General features: G+C 37.3%; 1 protein-coding gene across 3 annotated transcripts; it reads left to right on the top strand.

Annotated features, from left to right (window-relative positions):
* The first annotated feature begins 1,715 nt into the window (after positions 1-1,715).
* NfI (Nuclear factor I) lies at positions 1,716-19,371 on the top strand. 3 transcript variants are annotated; one of them, XM_066399143.1, is made up of 11 exons: positions 1,716-2,060; positions 10,226-10,381; positions 10,461-10,836; positions 11,863-11,928; positions 12,140-12,241; positions 12,547-12,702; positions 12,760-12,950; positions 13,009-13,200; positions 13,254-13,406; positions 13,560-13,650; positions 14,435-19,371. In XM_066399143.1, exons 1-11 carry the CDS (start codon positions 1,980-1,982, stop codon positions 14,728-14,730), a joined length of 1,860 nt encoding a protein of 619 aa, XP_066255240.1. In that variant the 5' UTR covers positions 1,716-1,979; the 3' UTR covers positions 14,731-19,371. The 3 variants fall into 3 exon arrangements, with proteins under 3 accessions (XP_066255240.1, XP_066255242.1, XP_066255241.1); XM_066399145.1 differs by having other exon boundaries at positions 13,254-13,410; positions 14,435-14,574; XM_066399144.1 differs by having other exon boundaries at positions 1,718-2,060; positions 12,140-12,235.
* The last annotated feature ends 295 nt before the right edge of the window (positions 19,372-19,666 follow it).

The following is a 19,666-nucleotide window of genomic DNA, read 5'->3' as shown; positions in this document are numbered from 1 at the left end:
TTCGTATAGACGTATACCGGGTGGCATTGATTTTCCGATAAATTAGAATTTGGCAGCTCTCCAAATTGATCTAATACCGAAAAGGTCGCCTATATCTCAACGGCTTGGGGGTATAAAAAGTAACCGCTTTATTGTAATATGGCCATTATTCCGGTTAATTATTGCATGGACGACAAAACTTCTAGTATACTATTGTCTTCATCAACTTCCATGTATTATCTTCTGTTTCATGTCAGATGCTACAGGGAACGCACTTCGCATACAATCTAGTACCTATAACTCCTCATGGTACTCTCTTGCGGAGTCGGGCCTCTAGACAGACACCCCATTGGGCGTGTTTATCGTCAATTTTTACTGGCTCCTAATTTACTTCTGCGTATCAGAAAAAATAAAGTCGAAGAAAATCCCTGGTCCTTAAATTGATTAAGTTTCATGATCGGAGATCAAAATGAAAGTATACTGACTGCGTATGGGTTGGTAGGTACTGCCTGCTTCACGATTTGGTTATTCAACTTCAAACCTAAATGGCCTAGGACTAGCAAAAATTTATGATTTGCAAAATCAGCAAACTAGAGCACTTGGCTTTCCCTAATACGACACTTTTTTGGGTACCTATGTCGAATAACACTTACAGTACTAACAGTACTGCCCGCAATTACTTTCCGTCAAGGATCGTAATTTTAAAGTAATGCAAAATATAGGAAATTGAAATTTTAATTTTTGCCGAGTGGGCGGATGCCATTCCACCGGGTACTAAAACTATTACCCGTGATATAGATCTCTAACTTAGGTACTAACCTTCGGAATTTCGAAATTTACCACCCTGGTCGGCATCATTCTATGAAGATATCTATATTACATCCTGAGAAGCGACAACCACAAATAAGTTTTCAGATGTAGCATCAATAAAACGTCTTTGCCTACAGCACCATGCCCTGTAGACTTTTGCATCAGAACCTGAAACATTAACTTGGAGTTAAGCTAAATGAATGTAATGATCATTTATGAATAAATGATGGATGAGCTGCGATCATAGCAAATCAAGATCCGAAAAAACGGTTAAGAATTCAGCAGATATTACGATTTGCTTATTCCACCGGTGTGCTCATGCCCCGCTATTGTCTTAAGTACATGGCTCGAGCAAGTGTGTGCATGGTACCTGCATGTAATTACTGATTTATAGCGTTTCGCTGGGCAAAGATGCTATGTGCATCTTTGAGTCTTGAATTTTGGCACTTTGAATTTTCCTGGATTCACCTGGAAGGCGAAATCCGTTTAGGTTATATAGGGTATATAGGTTCCCTAGGACGTGATTAGGACATTTAAATGAGAAAGATTAGAAAATTGGAGGAAGCATATTATTACCACGATGGTTTATTGTGGCAGTGTTATGTATTATGACGATGCGGCAAAGCTGCAGCTTCGCGAGTTATTTCAAAACAGCTGTTAAAGCGTAACACGCGCGGTGGGACGCCCTAGTCTAAATCTTCGTCTCTTACTGGACAAATTTACAGTCTGGTAGTTTTCTAAGAATTCCCGACCAGCTATTATTAATTTCGGGACGTAGATAACTCATGAGAATTGATCACGTGTCTCCCGTAATGTGGCAACATAGCTGCAGAGGCTCCGATGGAGGAGTCGCGACGCCTTGCGCCGCTGCTGTATAGAACCGTCGCGGCGCTGCCGATGGCAGTCGGCAGCCCGGCAACATGCCCGTCGTCAGCCTGCACACACCTAAACGTGCACCAGCGTCCGGACAACCCCAGCAGCAGCAGCCGCGTCGGTAGAGTGGCATCACCGTTCCGATATAAATAACATTAGGATTCGCTATACCGTCGCGGTCAATTAGTGCAAAGTGACAGTGGCATGCTGAGTACTCACACGTGCAGGAATTAGGGTCGTCCGAGTCCGCGCCTCACCCCTGTAATGGAACCCGGTGCGCGGCCACCGTGACCCGTGCGTGAGTGTGATTCTGAGGAATGTTCATCCCCGACACGTTGCGCAGCTGCATGGTGGAGCCCGATGTGTCGTCGTACCTGCAGACGCCGTCCTCGGGACAGGTGCCTACTCGCTGCTACCCTCCCTCTTCCCCCGCGCCCGCCGTCATGCGTGGTGATATGTAATTAACATGATTAACATGAGTGTTATTCTGTTTTGTATTTTATGTTTGCTGTCTGACCTGAAGGACATCAAACTAGTCCTAATTTGATCGAGAGCGAAATTTTGTTCTTCGTCGCATTGCTGCTTCAAAGGCATGTCGCCACTGAGCATGATCTACTCAAAAATATGTTTGCCTCGTTCTCTAACGTATTGCCAGACGTTCTGCTTTGCGATTCTAGTGGGCAGTTTGATGTATAGTTAAGAAAATATAATAAAGGTGTTGCGTGTGTGCTTTCTTACTTTGTAATTGCGTATCAGCTCGTTTAGTCACAATGCCAGGCACAATAACATAGTGGTTACGTCAAATTAAGAATTTTGAGCCACAAAACAGGCTAGACTGGTTGTGGGTATTAAGACAATCTCCTATAGTTCCTTGCATTTTGATCACCATCTATCAGTCTTTCACACTCCTTTTGTAGCAACGCTCTGTATATTCAAAACTATAGCATGCTCTAGAAAACAAAACAACGCTCAGGAATATTATTTTGAGAGTTTCTCTCGTATCATAAGTTTCACCGAGTCTGCCGTTTAACACTCTCTCAGCTGTCAAATTTGACAGCTCTATGTTAATTTATTTTAAATGGTAATATGCTTTTTTTATTCCACCAATCAAGATACCTCGAGAAGCACTTTTTAAAAAGGTACAGATTGCTGCAGGTCACTTCATTTATTTTCATTCTACGGGGTGATGAAGCTCTGGAATGTTCAGAATAATTTTAAGTGTCTCACTCGAATCCGAATTGCCCTACTTAGAAACTCAACGGAGCTAATACCTACGCGATCTGAGGTAAAATGTCTAGAAGCATCAGAATTTGGTATCAGAAATCTTCATACTTGTTAACTTTGACAGGTTTATATGCTTGAAAGAGCGCATTAAACTCTATCTATCCATGGAATAAAAAATGCTTATTACCATTTTTCTCCTCGACGTTTTACTTAGGATCGCACATTAGTTTCATTTAGTTTCTAGGAAAAATTAGAACTTTATGAAAGATTTAAAACGGTGTCCCCGTAGGTACCTACCTATCAAGTCACGTCATATGATACATTTTAATGGCATCTTTTTACCGGTTGCTTATAACGGGCGTTCTCAATTGCAATGGCGAAATTTCATAAAATGTTCTACGCATACAATCATGAACACCTAATATAAAAGTAACGAAAGTAATGGAAATGCCTTGAACATCAAATGGAAATGTGAGTCATTAAAGAAAGTAAGCTTTTCAAAGGCAACTGAGGACCTGCACTTGCAACCCATTGCAAAGGACTCACGTCGTTCGTATATTTCTGATCAAGAAAAATGATCTTTGTTAAAGTAAAGTAATAAAGTAGTAAGGGGACATCAAAAGAGAACTCGCAGTAGGCCGAGAACTAAAAACAGGGCGTTAATTAAAGCATTTGTTATTTACTGTAAAACATCTGAGACTGACTGTAGGTAACATGTGAATCTATCCAAGACGTGCGTCTGATATTTCAGCGCCTACTTGAGATTTTTTTATGATCACCCTTTAATACTTTTGGACTAGAATACACCATGAAAATTTCGTATTTGGAATTAGGGACGCCTTGTATATAGATACCCATTGTTGTCTATTTTGACGATTTCACGACTATCAACACGCATTTGTAAATGTCTCATTTTTTTTGTATTTGTTTGATCGCTCACATCCCTCATCAAGCTAAAATACTTGTTATACAATACTATTACTCATGAATGAAGCAATGACAGTAAGCGAAGTTGCATTTTCTGAGTCGTGGAGGCCCCTCCGTCAACAAATTCACACCTTACAAAGCATCTTTATGAGTTAAGTAAAAAATGGCTTTAATGTTAGTTTTCAGATCAAATTACAGATAAACTTAGAAATTTAAAGGGTAAAACAGAAATGAGGTTTTCGAGCCTCTAGTCTTTAGTCTCTAGTTTTGAATGATTTAATTACACATTTCTAGCCCTCTATTGAGATAGTAAAATTCAGTTTTCTTAGCTGGCATAACTAACAGTAAATCTTAAATATGTGTTATGCATTTACCTAATTACCACTATTAGCCAAACTAATGAAGTAATCAATCTATTATTTGCTCTAAACATAGTTTTTGCTAAATCATTATTAGAGCTGTATTTAGATTAAAGGAATGTCTGTTAGGGTAGAACCAGCTATTCTGGGTCATAAGCTAAGTTAGTTGTAGGCACCTGCTACTTTTACCTGTTCTACATCTAAAGTAGTTTGGTGCAAGAAATAAAATTTCGCTTCTTGATCGATCTATAGGTCCGACCGCTAACCTCGATGTTGACATGTTTGATTGATGTTCATGACTGCTCTGTTTCTGTCTCATCATATGTGCGCTATTAATACTGAGGCGAGGCATATTTGTGTACCTTCTATTGCTATGTATCTTAATTCAGCATTGTCACTAATATAAATGTTGTTCATACCGCAGTATTTGACTATCGACCACAATCAGCTAAAAATAACTCATCGACAAGCAGTTTTTCGTGTTTGACGAGCAGCCTTCAGAATCCATATTCTCGTCTCGACCATCTGCATAATGTAGGATATTTCATATTAAGATGTAGTTCATATGCTCGATTATTTGCAATAATTCAAAAACAGCCAATAGGAAGGGAGATAGAAATATACGGTACGATGCAGAAAACAAAACACCCCTTAGAAATGACGAGATAATTACATATGACTAGAAAATTAAAGAAATTCCAGCATTAATATTATACCCTCCCGAAGATGTTTATATATATATGCCTAATGGTATTATCCACACCCTCCTGAGCAATGTCATCCCAGACTATTCGTACAGCATTATCAAGAACTGCTAAGGGTTGTAAGATGTGGGGAACATTTTTGCGGTTTTCTACCATCAATGTCTCAGAAGGGTGAAAAATCTGGTGATCAAAGTAAACAACGTAGAAAAATTGATCTTATTTTGCTAAAAGTAGTCCCACATAATTTTGGCTACATCTGGTCAGGAATTGTCCTATTGAAAGACAGTGTTAGGGAGAGTCCTGAATTAGGATAGAAGGTGTTTCAATACTTCTTGGATGTGACGCTGAGTTTCCATGCTGGCAGTGATGAAGGTCAGAAGTGACTTTTTTTTATAGAGGTCTAGGAGAAATATATTTGCGCTCTCCAAACCATTGGTACGATGATTTTTGGTCAGCCTGGTAGTGTGAGTATCGCTGACAAGCTATTGCCGAATATTCACTAAAACCTCCTTTCCTCTCTTCACCAAGTTGTCCATCCGGAATCACAGTTAAGCATTACTTCAAGTGGGGAGTGACTATGGGATTACTCCCTCTTATGGTTCCTTTTGAACTTCTTCTCACTATGCTCATTATCATACTGATCACGGCCTCCCAGTCCTCCTTTGATCTCAGCATCAGCATCAGGTCCGACGCGTTCCCTGCGGTGACCTACTTTCCGCATTGCTCCGCCGCTATACTCCTCTCCATCGCAAAGTTCTCACAATGAAAAATAGTGTGCCTACCATCGCCCCTCTCCTCATAGAACCAGCATTCCCAGTCCGTCTTCTCTTTTAATTTATGGAGGTATGTCCTGAAAGTGCCATGCCCCGTCATCGCCTGAGTAAGGAAGTAGTTCGTCTCTCTCCACTTGCGCCGCTTCCATCCGGCCACATCTCTGATGAAAACCCGTGTCCATCCCTCATTTCGATCCCACCTCTCCTGCCATAGTTTCATCAACTCCTTTCGGTGAACTTTCTTTGTTTTCCAGGTAGCAAGTCAGAGGTGATCTGCTACCATAAGACATAACCCTCCGTGTGATGATCCGATGATCTGGTGCCCATTCCTCTACATTCAAAAATGAGGATCGCTTCTTTAATGCCGTTGCCTTCTCGCTCTTCCACGATTCCCACAAATACATGTAGAGAGTCTAGATTCGTCGCTAAAAATCACTATGTGTCATTCCAAGTTTTATTGCAACCGTTCTCTGTATCACCGTGGTCGATTTCGACAATGTTAAGTGATGAGAGATAGCGTAAAATAGGTATGAAATTAATTCAGAAGTTTTTATCCGGACGGTACATGGTTCGTATTCCAATAGATATCCCTTGTTTTGTAAACCGCTGGACTGAAAGTTGAATCAGGCCTTGAAAGCCGAAAGTCAATAGTGGCGATCTTGCGGGTCTGTGGTTTTTCCATGACGTCTTGTACCTCTCGTGCTTTGTGTTCGGCCTCCCTGGAACCATGTCCGATCAGAACTCATCACTATATTTAAATTTCCAGGCATTTTAGTAGCACTTTTTCTAAAGGATAAATCAGCGTATATTATTAAAGAACTGATCGTTTTTTGTATTTATATAAGCAAACATGCATACAGAAATTCGTTTAAATAAAACCATTATTACTGGGTGTTCTGCTTTTTACGTCACGCGGTATATTTCCGGACTGTATGAACAAGGTATTCTGAAATTTTAGAAACGCTAGCAGGTCAATGCGTGCCGAGCAAAAGCTTGAAGTATAAAGATGGAGAGAGACGATAAGGAGAATAATCTCCCTGGGAAATATCGACTCCCAGGTGCTCCTATAAAACGCTCCCATGAACGGGCGGTTAAAGACGAAAATTAGGAGGAATTACGTTTTATTTTCTTGGTGTTGAATGACTCTCTTGTCGGCTTCGCACCATTTTAAACGAAAGCTTTAATGTTGTGCTACTAGAAAATTGAAAAATCCAGAGAGATTTTTTACATATTCAAGGATGTTTAGAAATGCACAAAAACGGGAGTTCATGTTCAGATTTAGTCGTCTAAACTAAACTTAAACAGCATCCCTTTAGAGCCCTTCTCTTCGTTACGGAGGCTCAATATAATGGCGTTAACTGACCTTACTACTTACAGAAATCGATACTGAACAGTTTCCATGAATTGGCGAGAATACACTGACATTACCTTTTTCCTTATAATGGTTTCGTCAAAATTGGCTTTACGATATTTGAATGCGAAAATAAAGATTTTGCGTTTCAATATTTATTGCGATAATTGCCTCATATAGACTTGGAACTTGCAGCCATTAATCTTGACCAAATCCACGGTACAGTAATAGTGTTTAAGAGGAGTTAAGTGTAGTAGACATGAAGGTACAAAATATGCCGTCGTATCGCTACATATCACTTTAAATGTATTTAGTGCACCCCCATAATAGATATTATTATGTTTGCATTTCCTTCTCATTCGCATCAATTTCAGTACCTTTAGGTTCTTCATTGCCACAATGATATTAATAAGGGAAACCATATTAGCCCCATATACGACAGTTATGGTAGTTTTTTATTTCAGCTCTTAACAGCTGACTAAATTTGATAATTCAATGAAAATAACTCCCAGGGAAATCGTGTTAAATCCTATCTCACCGTCGTCTAATCATGTTCCCCAAATGCAGAGAATTTGGTCAACTCTTGGAAATAAAACATATTTCTGCGACATTCGCGACCGTGGCAAACCACTAAAGTAGAAAAATCATTTTTGAGTATAAAAGTTACATTTTCTATCCGATTTTCCAGTACTGGTTTACGGTTTTGTTTCGTCAAGGATTAGTAACGGGAATTTATAGACAGCAGATACGTATATTATTCTTTAGGAAACGATGTTTACTATGAAACCTATACACGTACATATACATTTTGACCCATTTGATGTATGTATTTATAGCTGATTATTTCGCCAACCTTTATGATGATTGCCCGACGATTACCAATACTTATCTGGAATGAAATCTTTACTGTGTAGTGAAATTTATTTACATTTCAGACGCCCCCACCAGTGCCTCCTTTTTGAATATGCCCAGAAGCTGAATTTATTATTATGATTTCCGTGTTGTTTCACAATGAGGAAATTTCAGAATCGTTGTTAAAATCCATGATTTGGTAATTTAGATACTAGCTGCAGATCTGACTATACTACCAGTTCACATGTTAACGTTCAGGGGAACTGCAGCGCAGCTTGCCGTTACTGGATGGTGTCATCTTTATCAATAACCCATCGTTCATCCCCCACTTTCATCCTAAAATAACTACATAATAAAATTAAGAATACTATGTCAATTGGAATTAAAATGTGAGATGAATGAGTGTATATAATATGGCATTACGACAATGTTAGGCGATCTATTTCTGGGCCAAATTCGACCTTTAAAATTTCCTCGGACAATGATTGTCTTATTAGGTACAATATATGGTGCGTCACCACGGTGCTCTCACATTTAAAGAGAAAAATTATGAACAATTTATTAATAATAAGCTAAATTAAGACGAGTATTCTGGAACAATGAAGAAAGCACAAAGAGCGATTTATCCAGATCTGAATGTATCGCAAACCTTTGTCTTGGCAAACTAGATTAGATTCGTTATTTCTTATTAATGAGGAGAATTGGGACTGAACAAGGTGAATCTCCTCATGCTTCAGGTAATATTGTGGATGTCTGAGCTTGGCACAGTGTCAGGATGATGAATAATGAGGTACAGGATGTCGCGACTGATTATCTTCAGCTTTAACTTTGAAAATCTTTTTTATTATTTTTATGCGTATTTTTGTTCGGCTCATGCCTGAAAATTAGAATTCCTCACTGCATTTGTTAACACTTAAAACGAAAAGGATTGTGGAATTTTAATCCCAGAATTGGAAACTGAAATGGAACGCCAGTGGGAACCAGGTTTACGAATCACTTTCTGGATAAAACTAGTTACTTGGCAAAACGGGAGATGCCTTTTGTCTGAAATAATAAAATCCTGAATATTCAGGGGAATTGTCACAAGTACCGCATCTACACGTTATTCATGCCGTGGGCATTACATAACAACCAAGCGACAAGATAACGTAATCAATTCCAGAGGTAAATTGAATTTTTGCAGTTTCAATTTAAATATTCAGCGAATATTCTACAATTAAGATAATAGGATCCAAAGTTCCTTTATTTCATTTCATATGCTTATACCTCAACAAATGAACTTTCCTCTATACTGTACAGTGCTGTTACTCGTTTCTAAAAATAGTGAGATATAAATATCCACCTGATTCTATAGGAACTGAAGCGAGTAGGTATACACATCTTCTGGATTTAATTTTAAAGTATGTATGGTTGTTAGACGTATGGATGGCAAAATTATTGTAAAAAAATAGAAAATCCTATGATTTAGGCTCATCTTTTGGCATTTATTGGCACTAACTCAGTTTTCGTGTTCTAACAGTTATTTAGGTAATTGGTGTCTGGCTATTGCAATCGCTGATACTTTTATGCGTTGACAATATTCGTGAGTAGGCGAGTGTCGTCATACTTGTCTAAGCAGCATTATTTACCTCCACATGTTTCTTGACTGTAAATTCGACCGTCAGAAATTTGTCTGTCTGAAATTCTTGCCGACGAATAATGTCCCAATTCTCCAGAAATTCTATGGAAAAATTTGAAATCATAAATTTCTTTAATGCAGCTTAAAATGCCTGGTAGGATGAAACAAATTAGAGTGGTTCCCATGTAAAACAGTTACTACGTCTTACGCTGGATTTAACGGATAGTTCTTCTTCAACAGCCTTTATTAATAGCTTTTTCCACAATTTTCCAAATTTGCACAAATTGTGACGTTGGCAATTTCCAATCCAACCTAAGTATGCCTCATGATGCATTATGTAGGGCCTTGCGGTCGTGCGCCAGTTCTCGATGGCTCGAAAAATACCACTAGAATTTTGTTGGATTTTCGTCTTATACTATACAGAATAACTAGCTAAATCTATGTTAGACAAGTATTCGACTTCAATCTTCAGTAACTCTTTGAAATCCAATAGAACATCCCCACGCAACTTAATCTTATGGCAGCTTCTGACACATTCACACCCTTCCCCACCGTTAACGATCCGCCCATCATTCCACATTTGTGTACATAATTCTAATTATTAAATATAACTTATTTTCAATGTAGTTCGTCTAATCTTCACACTTCACCTATATACATATTCTATATGTCGAATGCCTAATACTTAAGTACATTACACTTGTTCACTCCTCCAACACCCAGGATGCGTATAAAGAGTTTTTTTTCTGTTACAGGACGAGTTCCACCCTTTTATTGAAGCACTCCTCCCTTTCGTTAAATCGTTTTCTTATACTTGGTTCAATTTGCAAGCGGCTAAACGAAAGTACTACAAGAAGCATGAAAAGAGAATGTCACTGGAAGAAGAGCGGCAGTGTAAGGAAGCGTTGCAGGTAATTAAATCGCGCATGCGTTAAGGAAGTTCGGTGCTCCGCTCCACATTATGCGCACTAACGTTGGGTATTGTTTCAGAACGAAAAGGCAGAAGTCAAACAGAAATGGGCATCTCGATTGCTGGGTAAACTCCGCAAAGATATCACTCAAGAGTGTCGCGAGGACTTTGTGTTAAGTATAACGGGTAAACGGCCTGCGGTGTGTGTACTTTCCAACCCAGACCAAAAAGGCAAAATGCGACGAATTGACTGTTTAAGACAAGCAGACAAAGTGTGGCGACTCGATCTCGTTATGGTGATATTATTTAAAGCAATTCCATTGGAAAGTACGGACGGTGAGCGTCTTGAGAAAAACCCAGACTGTGCGCAGCCGGGACTATGTGTGAATCCATATCATATTAATGTGTCAGTGAGAGAGTTGGACCTTTATTTAGCAAATTTTATTAATAGTCATGGTAAGTAAATTTGCTTTAAAAAAAAACATAATCGTGCATAGAAAATAGTCCCCTCCCCAATCCCAACATCCGCAGGCAGAGAATTTGAAATTAGAATCAGGAAAAATGGATCTGGAAACAGTGACTCGTTAAAAATGGGACAAGCATAGTCTGACCGAGCATTCCCTAATTCAAATTGGCTTCAAATGAACAGAGTACCACAGAAAACGCTAGGAATTCTCATCTGCGCAAGTGGTCTTTATTGACCAGACATAGACGACGAAACAGCGCAGTAAAGCCCAGACATGATTTTTCCGAACTCATTGATATCTGCCTAAATCGAAAGGGAAATAAGACATTCGCCTTGTTTTTCACATAATAAAACTAATCATAATGCAAATGCACGCTGTGATTTTAAAGGGAAACATATTTCAGGAATGTGTATGCGCCTTAAGGGAATTGCGGATATCGACGCCACCGTCGCGACGCCAACGATATTCCAGCTGCTCGGGGTCGGGGTTTCTGTCGACGCATTTATATATGAATGCTGCAGTGTGGTCGGGGAAACATGCGCTTAGATACTGCAAATTTAATGATGTCCTATAAATTCCAGCAATAAAGACTTTGTGATCAAAAGTTCTAGAAGATGCAAACTTGTTTATGCTAGACCACAATTTATCGGGCTGAATGAATTGTTGAAAACTGCCGTTAAATTATTATCAGATTTGCAGGCAATTAGCCAGCGAAGCCCAGTTACAGCTTTCTATTCGCTCCTACAACATTGACCTCCCCTGGCATTCGGTATACGATAAAAACCCTAAATAAGATTAAGAAAAATCGAACTATTCAACAAACTTTTCGAAGTCGCGACTGTGATGAATTTAGAATTGCTGAAGCAAAAATGGATTGACGAGTATTCAAATTTTATGATGATTTTACCGCTTCAGTTTCTGATTTTCCAAATTTCGCCAAGTCAATACCAATAAGTCCCCCTCATCAATGACTCTGGAAATGTGACGATAGTATTAATGGAATTTATTGTTTCAGAAATCCTCAGTGGTGTGTGTTTTAATAATAACAATAACAAGAAGGAAGACGAAAGGAAAAATAAAGGTAAGAACCAGGATAAAATTTCATCCACCTATGTTTACTATGACATACAACTAATCGACACTAACGTGGTCAATTGTATCAGACTTTTTGCAATTCAGGATACAGTAAGATAAATGTGGCATATACATTTTAGAACAAATTTATTTAAAATATTTTCAGTAGCTACACTTGCGCAGTCACCCGAAATTATTTTTCTAAATATTCTTTACAGGTTTCACGCATAATCCCTACAACGGCGTAATATGTAATGATATTATATTAGCCACAGGGGTATTTTCGTCCAAGGAGCTGTGGAAACTGTCGAAATGTAATAGTAAATTCATAACCCTGTAAACGAATAAAGGTCAATTGGGGGACAAGTTTATACCAATTCAGTGTAACTCTGCAACAATTCATGCCAAAATTCAAAAGTCTTAGAAACGACACGTTCCAGTCCTCAATTGTAAATGCAATGAAGCTCATGCGCGAACTTAGGTCTAATAATACTCTCTAACTTGCGCCCACATATTCCTGTTGTAATCCGAAATGAAATGAAGCAAAGTTAAACTGGTTGATGAATATTGATTTGGCCCCCCCATTGACCGTTCCAAAAGTGTACCTAATTCTTCTGCTTTACAGCTTCAATATTGCATGAGCTTTCCGAATCGCAGCCAAATATGAACAACGTTAAGTTGGAGCATCCTGCGTACTACTGCAATAGCTACCCGGAACAATCCGTTGTACCTGCTGAAAGATCGTCATCCGTTGATGCTATGGTTGTGTCTGGAACTTACTGTAAGTGACCGTGCCAGTCAGCCAAAACATCATTGAGTTATTTATGTGATGTTTCAGCAATGCCTCAAAATACGACGATAGTATCTTCGAGTTCACAGGCTAGCCCAAATGCATTGTATTATCAGCATAGTCCGGATGGCCAACATCATCATCAGAATCAAGTCAAATACCCTGAGAATGGACATGATACATTGTCAGATTTCGTTACGTTTGTTTGTCAGGAGACTGACAGTAATCAAAACGCACAAGTATGTCTTGTATAAATCAATTAATTGATTCACCAGCAAAATCTGACTAAATTTGTAGATGCAATCTAACTTGTCCAGAAGTCCAAAACCTCAATACTTCTCATCTACAATGCTTCCACCTCCACCTCTACCACCCATGGCTCGCCCCGTAGCGATAATACGATCTACGGGCGAAGTCGCAATGGGTGGGACAAACTCTCCTCCGCCCAATATAACTCCGCCATGCAGTGACGCATCACCTCCTGAAGAGGTAGTAATCTGACTTATAAGGAAGATAAGTTACGCTAGGATTTTTGGTTTTAGGTTCCAGAGCTCAGTTCATCTCCGCCCCTAAGTCCCGGTAGTCACGATAGACGAAAATCTCCGACACAACGAAATTCTGTGCCTACCAGCAATCCATATTCGCCCAGTAGAGATTATACCTCCTTCAACCACTTTCACGGGCAACCAGGACATGTTGGTAGTTAATACTGATCTAGACCAAAAAATTGATAGGAATATATCGCTTTAATCATTCTAAATCAATAAATATAGAAATAATCTAAATCAATTCTGATCGAAGAATTTTTATGTACACTTATTCTAATGCATGTAAATATTGTATTTCAGTTGTTCAGTTATCCCAGTATGACCGGAATGTCTGGTGTTATCAGCCCTACGAATCTCACTATGTACTCACCGAACGTGAATACAACTAGAGGTAAGAAATGCATTTAAATTTGATATACAGGATGATTCGAGGTAAGTATCTCTTTAAAAGTTCTGGGTAACTAAAAAAGACCTTCTTCAGATTTGACACACGCCCATAGCGGATTATGTATTGGTTTTAGATATGTTTGGGTCTGCGCTTCTACTATAACAGTGTACCCAATTTCGGAAACTTGTCTATTTTGGTTTTCCTTCACTATTAATAGGGTCCTTGCCATGAATTTCCTAGATATAAATTAAATACAAAAATTGGTATGAATAGACAAAGCTGAACAGAACTTTATGCAGAGTGTATTGCCACTTTCCATGCTCTATCTTAAGTCGCCTCTGTTGATTTATCTGTTTGCTGTAAAGGACTAGCGTTTGACAAGATTCATAAACAGTCTTGTCTTAGTGCGTCGGTTGGGAGTGTTTATTACCTTACAAGCAATTTGCATTGGAAATTTCTTCAAAAGGCCGTACGCGAGAAGGTTCCACAGTCGCGGTAACAACTTTGTCAATTTAACCGAACTAGTATTTTTATTTTCGTTATTAATACAAAAGTTGCCCGTACAGCGATACAGAGATAATGACTATCTTGCCCACCTTCTATGCCTACTAAAAAATCTTCTTAACACGCTTAAACGATCAACACAATAAAATGAACGTTGTGTCATATCAGTGTAACTCCAAAGGGCATGCGCAACTACCTGCGCACATGCATAAACGTCATGAATTCGTGGATTTGTTGGATAAATACTTTTAAATCAAAAACGTGTTAATAAATTCTTTGGCAGGTTCGACAAGAGCAAGTAACATGCCCAGATGGAGCACCCCTTTATTCAACTTAGACCAAGAAGATTTCAATATGATCACACATGGTGCAAATCCTGAACAAAATACCATTATCTTAATGGATGAAAGTGCTGCGGCAGCAGCAGGCGCAGAACACTCGGCGCAATGTTGTAATAACGCGAATTTAATGTGTGATGCAGATAGGTTTTTCCAAGCAGGTGATACACTGGACACTAGTGCCTCATCGGCTAACCGTGATACTGTAGATCAATTATCTCAACCCTCGAAATCACCCTAGCAATGAGCCAAAGATTTATGAAGCAACTACCGAGTTTATTGCGTTAGTTATAGTTAATTTTTTAGACGAGGGAGTTCTAGTCGTTTCTTTAGTTTCTACGAACGTTATTTATGTTTTGAGCAGTTATTTTTAACTTGCCTAAAATAAGTTTATAATCTCTAGTCACATCATATCTCTGAGGTTCTTTATTTAAACATAAGCTTGCAAATGTAGCGACAGTACAAAATCGATGCATTTTGCAACATATGTATGTGCAACGGTGAATATGTTACAGTGAAAAAAATTATAGCTAATTTAGTAATTAATCCGATCTCAGAATTAGTTATTATGAAATTTCCGGGTCCGAAAATTTTCTATATTCGTATGGCGACCCACAAAGCTGAAAACTCTACGGAAATACAGGGTAAAATTTAATTATTAATATTTTGTGAGGTAACGAAACCAATCCTGATCAATAAATACCGATTGCCAAAAGTGCTCAAAACCACAGACGAAACGAAATCAAATACTAAAGTCGCAAAATTCACTGTAACACATGCACAACGGCGCAATAAATAATTTCCTGCTACTTTTCCCGTCAGAATAACTTCTATATCATCTATAGGACTCAACTGATTTCATACTTAACAGCATAATATAGAAGCTGCTCAAGTAGTGTAGGTAATTTACTAGAATATATATTATGAAGTCGTATACATTTAGCCACCGGTGCCAATTAAGGCTGTGCAGGATCTCGAAACCTTCAGGGGTATCGGAGCTTATACACCGACACAAAATAGGCTCTTTTACCCTTAAAGTATCGAGCACAGTTAAATATCGAGCACGCCGATATTCGGTGAATTTATTAAACGTGTTGTCACTAACTTATCCTTATAGTATATTAGAACCCTAGAGAATCATCCCCAGTAAGCTAGTGACACTAAATAAACTTAATTTAATTGCGCCCAAATCTAACCCCTAAATTTTTGGTTTCAAGGTTAAATACATCATTTTATTGCAAATCATATTGATATATACTAAACCAGATTTCATACTAACGTTAATCGAATTTACTACGTAAGACCTATTTGGGCCTCGCCGGTTTAAGGTACACGAGTACAGTCACGTTGCAGTCATGCGCAGGAGGCCCGATATTTGAAAACTCTGTAAATACGTTATGCTAATATAACACCAATATTGAGAGAACCTGACGGCCAGTTTAGTTAATAAAACTATTTTGGAATAATAAACAAGTGACCTTAAATATAACGAATAAAAAGACTTTGCTCCTGATATTTTACTACGTGGTTTGATCAAAACGTTCGGCGTTGTACATAAATAAATTTAATTGTTACTAAAAGTTATTTACTATGACTTATATTGTAAATATGTGTGCGCTAGAAAGTATTTACATTCAATGCCATAACGTCTATAACGCCATCTTAGAAGAACACCTTAAGGACACAAAAAATATGTGAAAAAAAATTCAAAACCTGTAGGAGATTATCAACTGACTATTTTGACTTCATACGTTTACAGGATACTTTAGGGTGAAATATCGACATAGTGTCAATCTCTAACCGTTCGTGAAATAATCCAGCGCTACTAGCTCTCTTAAGATGGTCTTCTACCACACAAATGGTCTAAAATAAACCCCCCTTGCTTTCTACGAAGGCTATGATTGAAATTCGTGTAAATACTAAGGGGTTGGTTTTGAAGTGCGCATTCAATTCCGTTCCTATATTGAGTAGAATAATATGAAATTTGCTTGTCTTCCACTTAAATAATAAAAATGCTTTTAATGCTTATGTGGTTTTCATTCCTATAATGATGTAGCTGCAACGGCTTTGGTTGGAGTAAAACCGACATATGCCAATAGCTGTATACGAAGATTAATGGTATTTGCTATAAGTCTGATGGCAAGGAGTTTTTATCAACATAGCAGGTACTATGTCGAAGAATCGTACGACAAATAAATAAAATAAATAGGGATTTTTTTATATTTAATTGCTCTGATTTAGTAGAAGTTGCAATTAGGAACAATACTGGGTGTTTCTGAAAAAAGGATCGTCCTAGAATCTTCATTTAAAACTCTATTTGCTTTTCATAATTTGGCATCTTTTATGTTACCTTATAGTCCTAATTTTTATTGATTCAATTTCAAGTCATTGGTAAAGTTTATATCTCGAGACTACGACGAGACTGTATTTAGGCGGCTAAGTAATACATTAAATTTCTTTAAAAATTTTATTGCAAGTCGAAAAGTATTTCAAAATGGCTCTAATATATTTATTTGGAAAAATAGGACGCCATCTTCACATTTCTTCATATCGCATATTAACCTGATTTAAAGAAAAGCGTTAAGCACTGTTATCGTCATGTTGAACACGGCATAAACGCAATTATAAGTATGCAAAATATTTTGCCAAAAAATAACAAATACATATATCAGATCCGCCACCTAGAAGTACCCGGTATCTGTCCGTTAAATCGCTGTTACACTGGGTATTTCAGTTTTGTTCTGCCTTTTTTTGGCTTGTAGAAAATCGCAAAATCACTGCGACTTTGTAAGAAAAAATAAAGGCAATAAAAATAACTAAGTGCTGAAAAACGCATATTAATTTTTTTCGTAGCATCCCTCCCAATTTTGGTCAGCGTAATGAATCTCAGGCAGCTGCAAAGGTCATTGATAAGTCTACAGGGTGATACTTTTAGGGACTACCTCTTTTACCTTTCCAAATTATTTTGCAGTACGCTACTTACTGTTGAGTTTTTTAAGTTAACTTTACCTGAACAAGGAATTCAAATGAATTCTGAGTATCATACTGCAAAAAAATGGGGACGGTAAGATGGGGTAATTCAAAAAAAGATTGTATTCTACAGTGCATATTTTTTTATATTCGCAGTGGTTTTTTACTGAACTAACGTGGATTGTTACGAGAATTATACACCCCATATTTGAACTAAATCTCTCAAAAATTGTAAGGTCTGCAACGAACAAAGGAAACAGTCCTATAGTTGAACTCCCTGTATCTTTGTTAATACGCATTTTTTAAAATAATGTTTTGTTACAAAATGGTCGTATTTTGCAATTTTCTATTACCGTCTAGAAGAACTTCGCAGATTAAAACTCAAATACCTTTGCATATAAATGAATGTTTATAGCAGGCTAATTTGTACTAAAGAATCCATATATATATTATTTATTACTCCCTTACCCACATACAAAACTTTTCAATACTAAATCGATGCCGTAATAATCGTAGGTACTTTCATAAATTATACACAACGACGTTTGTCATTACGACAAGCAGTGAGCTCGGTCCGTGCCTTAGTATTACAATAATATTTATATTGTTAACTTAGTGAATACTTAGCTAGAAGTTAGTTTTCAGGGAGGCTTGCTCGCTTATGCTTAAAAAAATAGAATTTCCTCATAAACATTATAATGTTATCTAAATACTTTTGATATTTTCATCCTTGAATGTATACACTACTTACCATCAACAACTTTAAAGCGCATGCTTTCAAATTGGCCCGTCACACGGTGTTAAGTGACGGATCATAAATTTATCTATACATTCCTGGATGTAAATATTCTTAATAAACAATATGAAATGCATACATATATTTCTTGCAATGCCGATATAGAATCTATTTATACCCAATTGTGTATTACTGCCACATAGAAGTGGTTTCCAATTTTGAAAATGCATATGTTAGGAAAGTGTCAAGGTAAAGCGTTGTAACCAGGTCGACTACGCATTAAGAATATTGGGAGGATTTGAGAGTTTTAATTAACAATATTGAAGCAATTCCATGCTATTATATGGAAGTGCTAGTAGCTATTGTAAGCACTTCACCTTGACGCTTTCACCAGGTCCAACATATTGTTTAAAAAATTCATAACGTAGTATATATGTGGTTCGAAGTCCTTGATCATACTGTGTATGTAATTCGGTTGAATTATTTTGGAGTAATGCCCTAAAGGTTATGTGTTTTTGTCAATGAAATATTTTCGAGTAGATGAGTATTACTGCAAGCCATGTGTAACAGTGACAATAACAAAGTTAATGTCTGTGACAAAATTAAATTTCGAATTCTGTGAACCTATACCTACTAATTTATCGTTAAATATTTAAATAGTAACATAAACAGTATACGTTGTTAAAGGCGATTTGGGTGCCCTTTCCTATAATACCAGCAGGCTTCTGTAGGAATTAACTTGGTGTTGCAATTATCATCATATTTTGTTAAAGCTGTGTGATACCCTTATTAATTTCTATATATGTTACATTATACTGTATTATGGTAATTTGTTGATTTAGTACTTAAAAATGAATTTACTTTTTATGTATATCGCGGACTTGAAATGCATACATATTTAACCTCGAGTAATTTAACAAGTTTTCTTCTCCGACACTAAACTTCAGCCTAATGTAAATAGTTAAGGGATATATTCGTTAAAATTCGCATAAAGATATTTATAGAATCGGGTGATATTTAACCAGTGCCATTGATTAATTGTTGATTAAATTGTTAGGCGTACTTTTCTAAGTATGTCAAATGTAGTGGTTATGTTATTATTAGCAGGCTTGAAACAAGCATTGTACCTATACTTATTTTTAATTGTAAGAATAAATCAGAGGGTTTCTTAATTAATGTTTTTGCCTTATTTCTGGAATTATCCTCTATGTTACGTCTTGAAAAGTTAATTTAAATAGTACTTACCTAGAGCTGCAAAAGATCTTGTCCTAATCCGTAAATAGCAAAATATTTATCTTCCCTAAACTCAACAAATTATTTCTTCACTCTTCTTAAAAATTCTTCAAAATCTTAGCCCATTAAAATAATTAATTTTGATTTGCCAATTTCTTTTTTCCGCCACAAAATCATATAAAATTAATTTTCGAACAAAGACTTTTTCCGATATAAAGTTGTACCCAATTATAGATCA

Source organism: Euwallacea similis, chromosome 18, assembly GCF_039881205.1.
Source record: "Euwallacea similis isolate ESF13 chromosome 18, ESF131.1, whole genome shotgun sequence".
Classification (NCBI taxonomy): Eukaryota; Metazoa; Arthropoda; class Insecta; order Coleoptera; family Curculionidae; genus Euwallacea; species Euwallacea similis.
This window is presented reverse-complemented; position numbering and strand designations above follow the sequence as displayed.

Coding starts and splice junctions, on each gene's coding strand:
- NfI (XM_066399143.1), top strand. CDS start 1,980: ATGTTCATCCCCGACACGTTGCGCAGCTGCATGGTGGAGCCCGATGTG. Junction 10,382..10,460: donor AGTGTAAGGAAGCGTTGCAG/GTAATTAAATCG, acceptor GTATTGTTTCAG/AACGAAAAGGCAGAAGTCAA. Junction 13,651..14,434: donor GAACGTGAATACAACTAGAG/GTAAGAAATGCA, acceptor ATTCTTTGGCAG/GTTCGACAAGAGCAAGTAAC.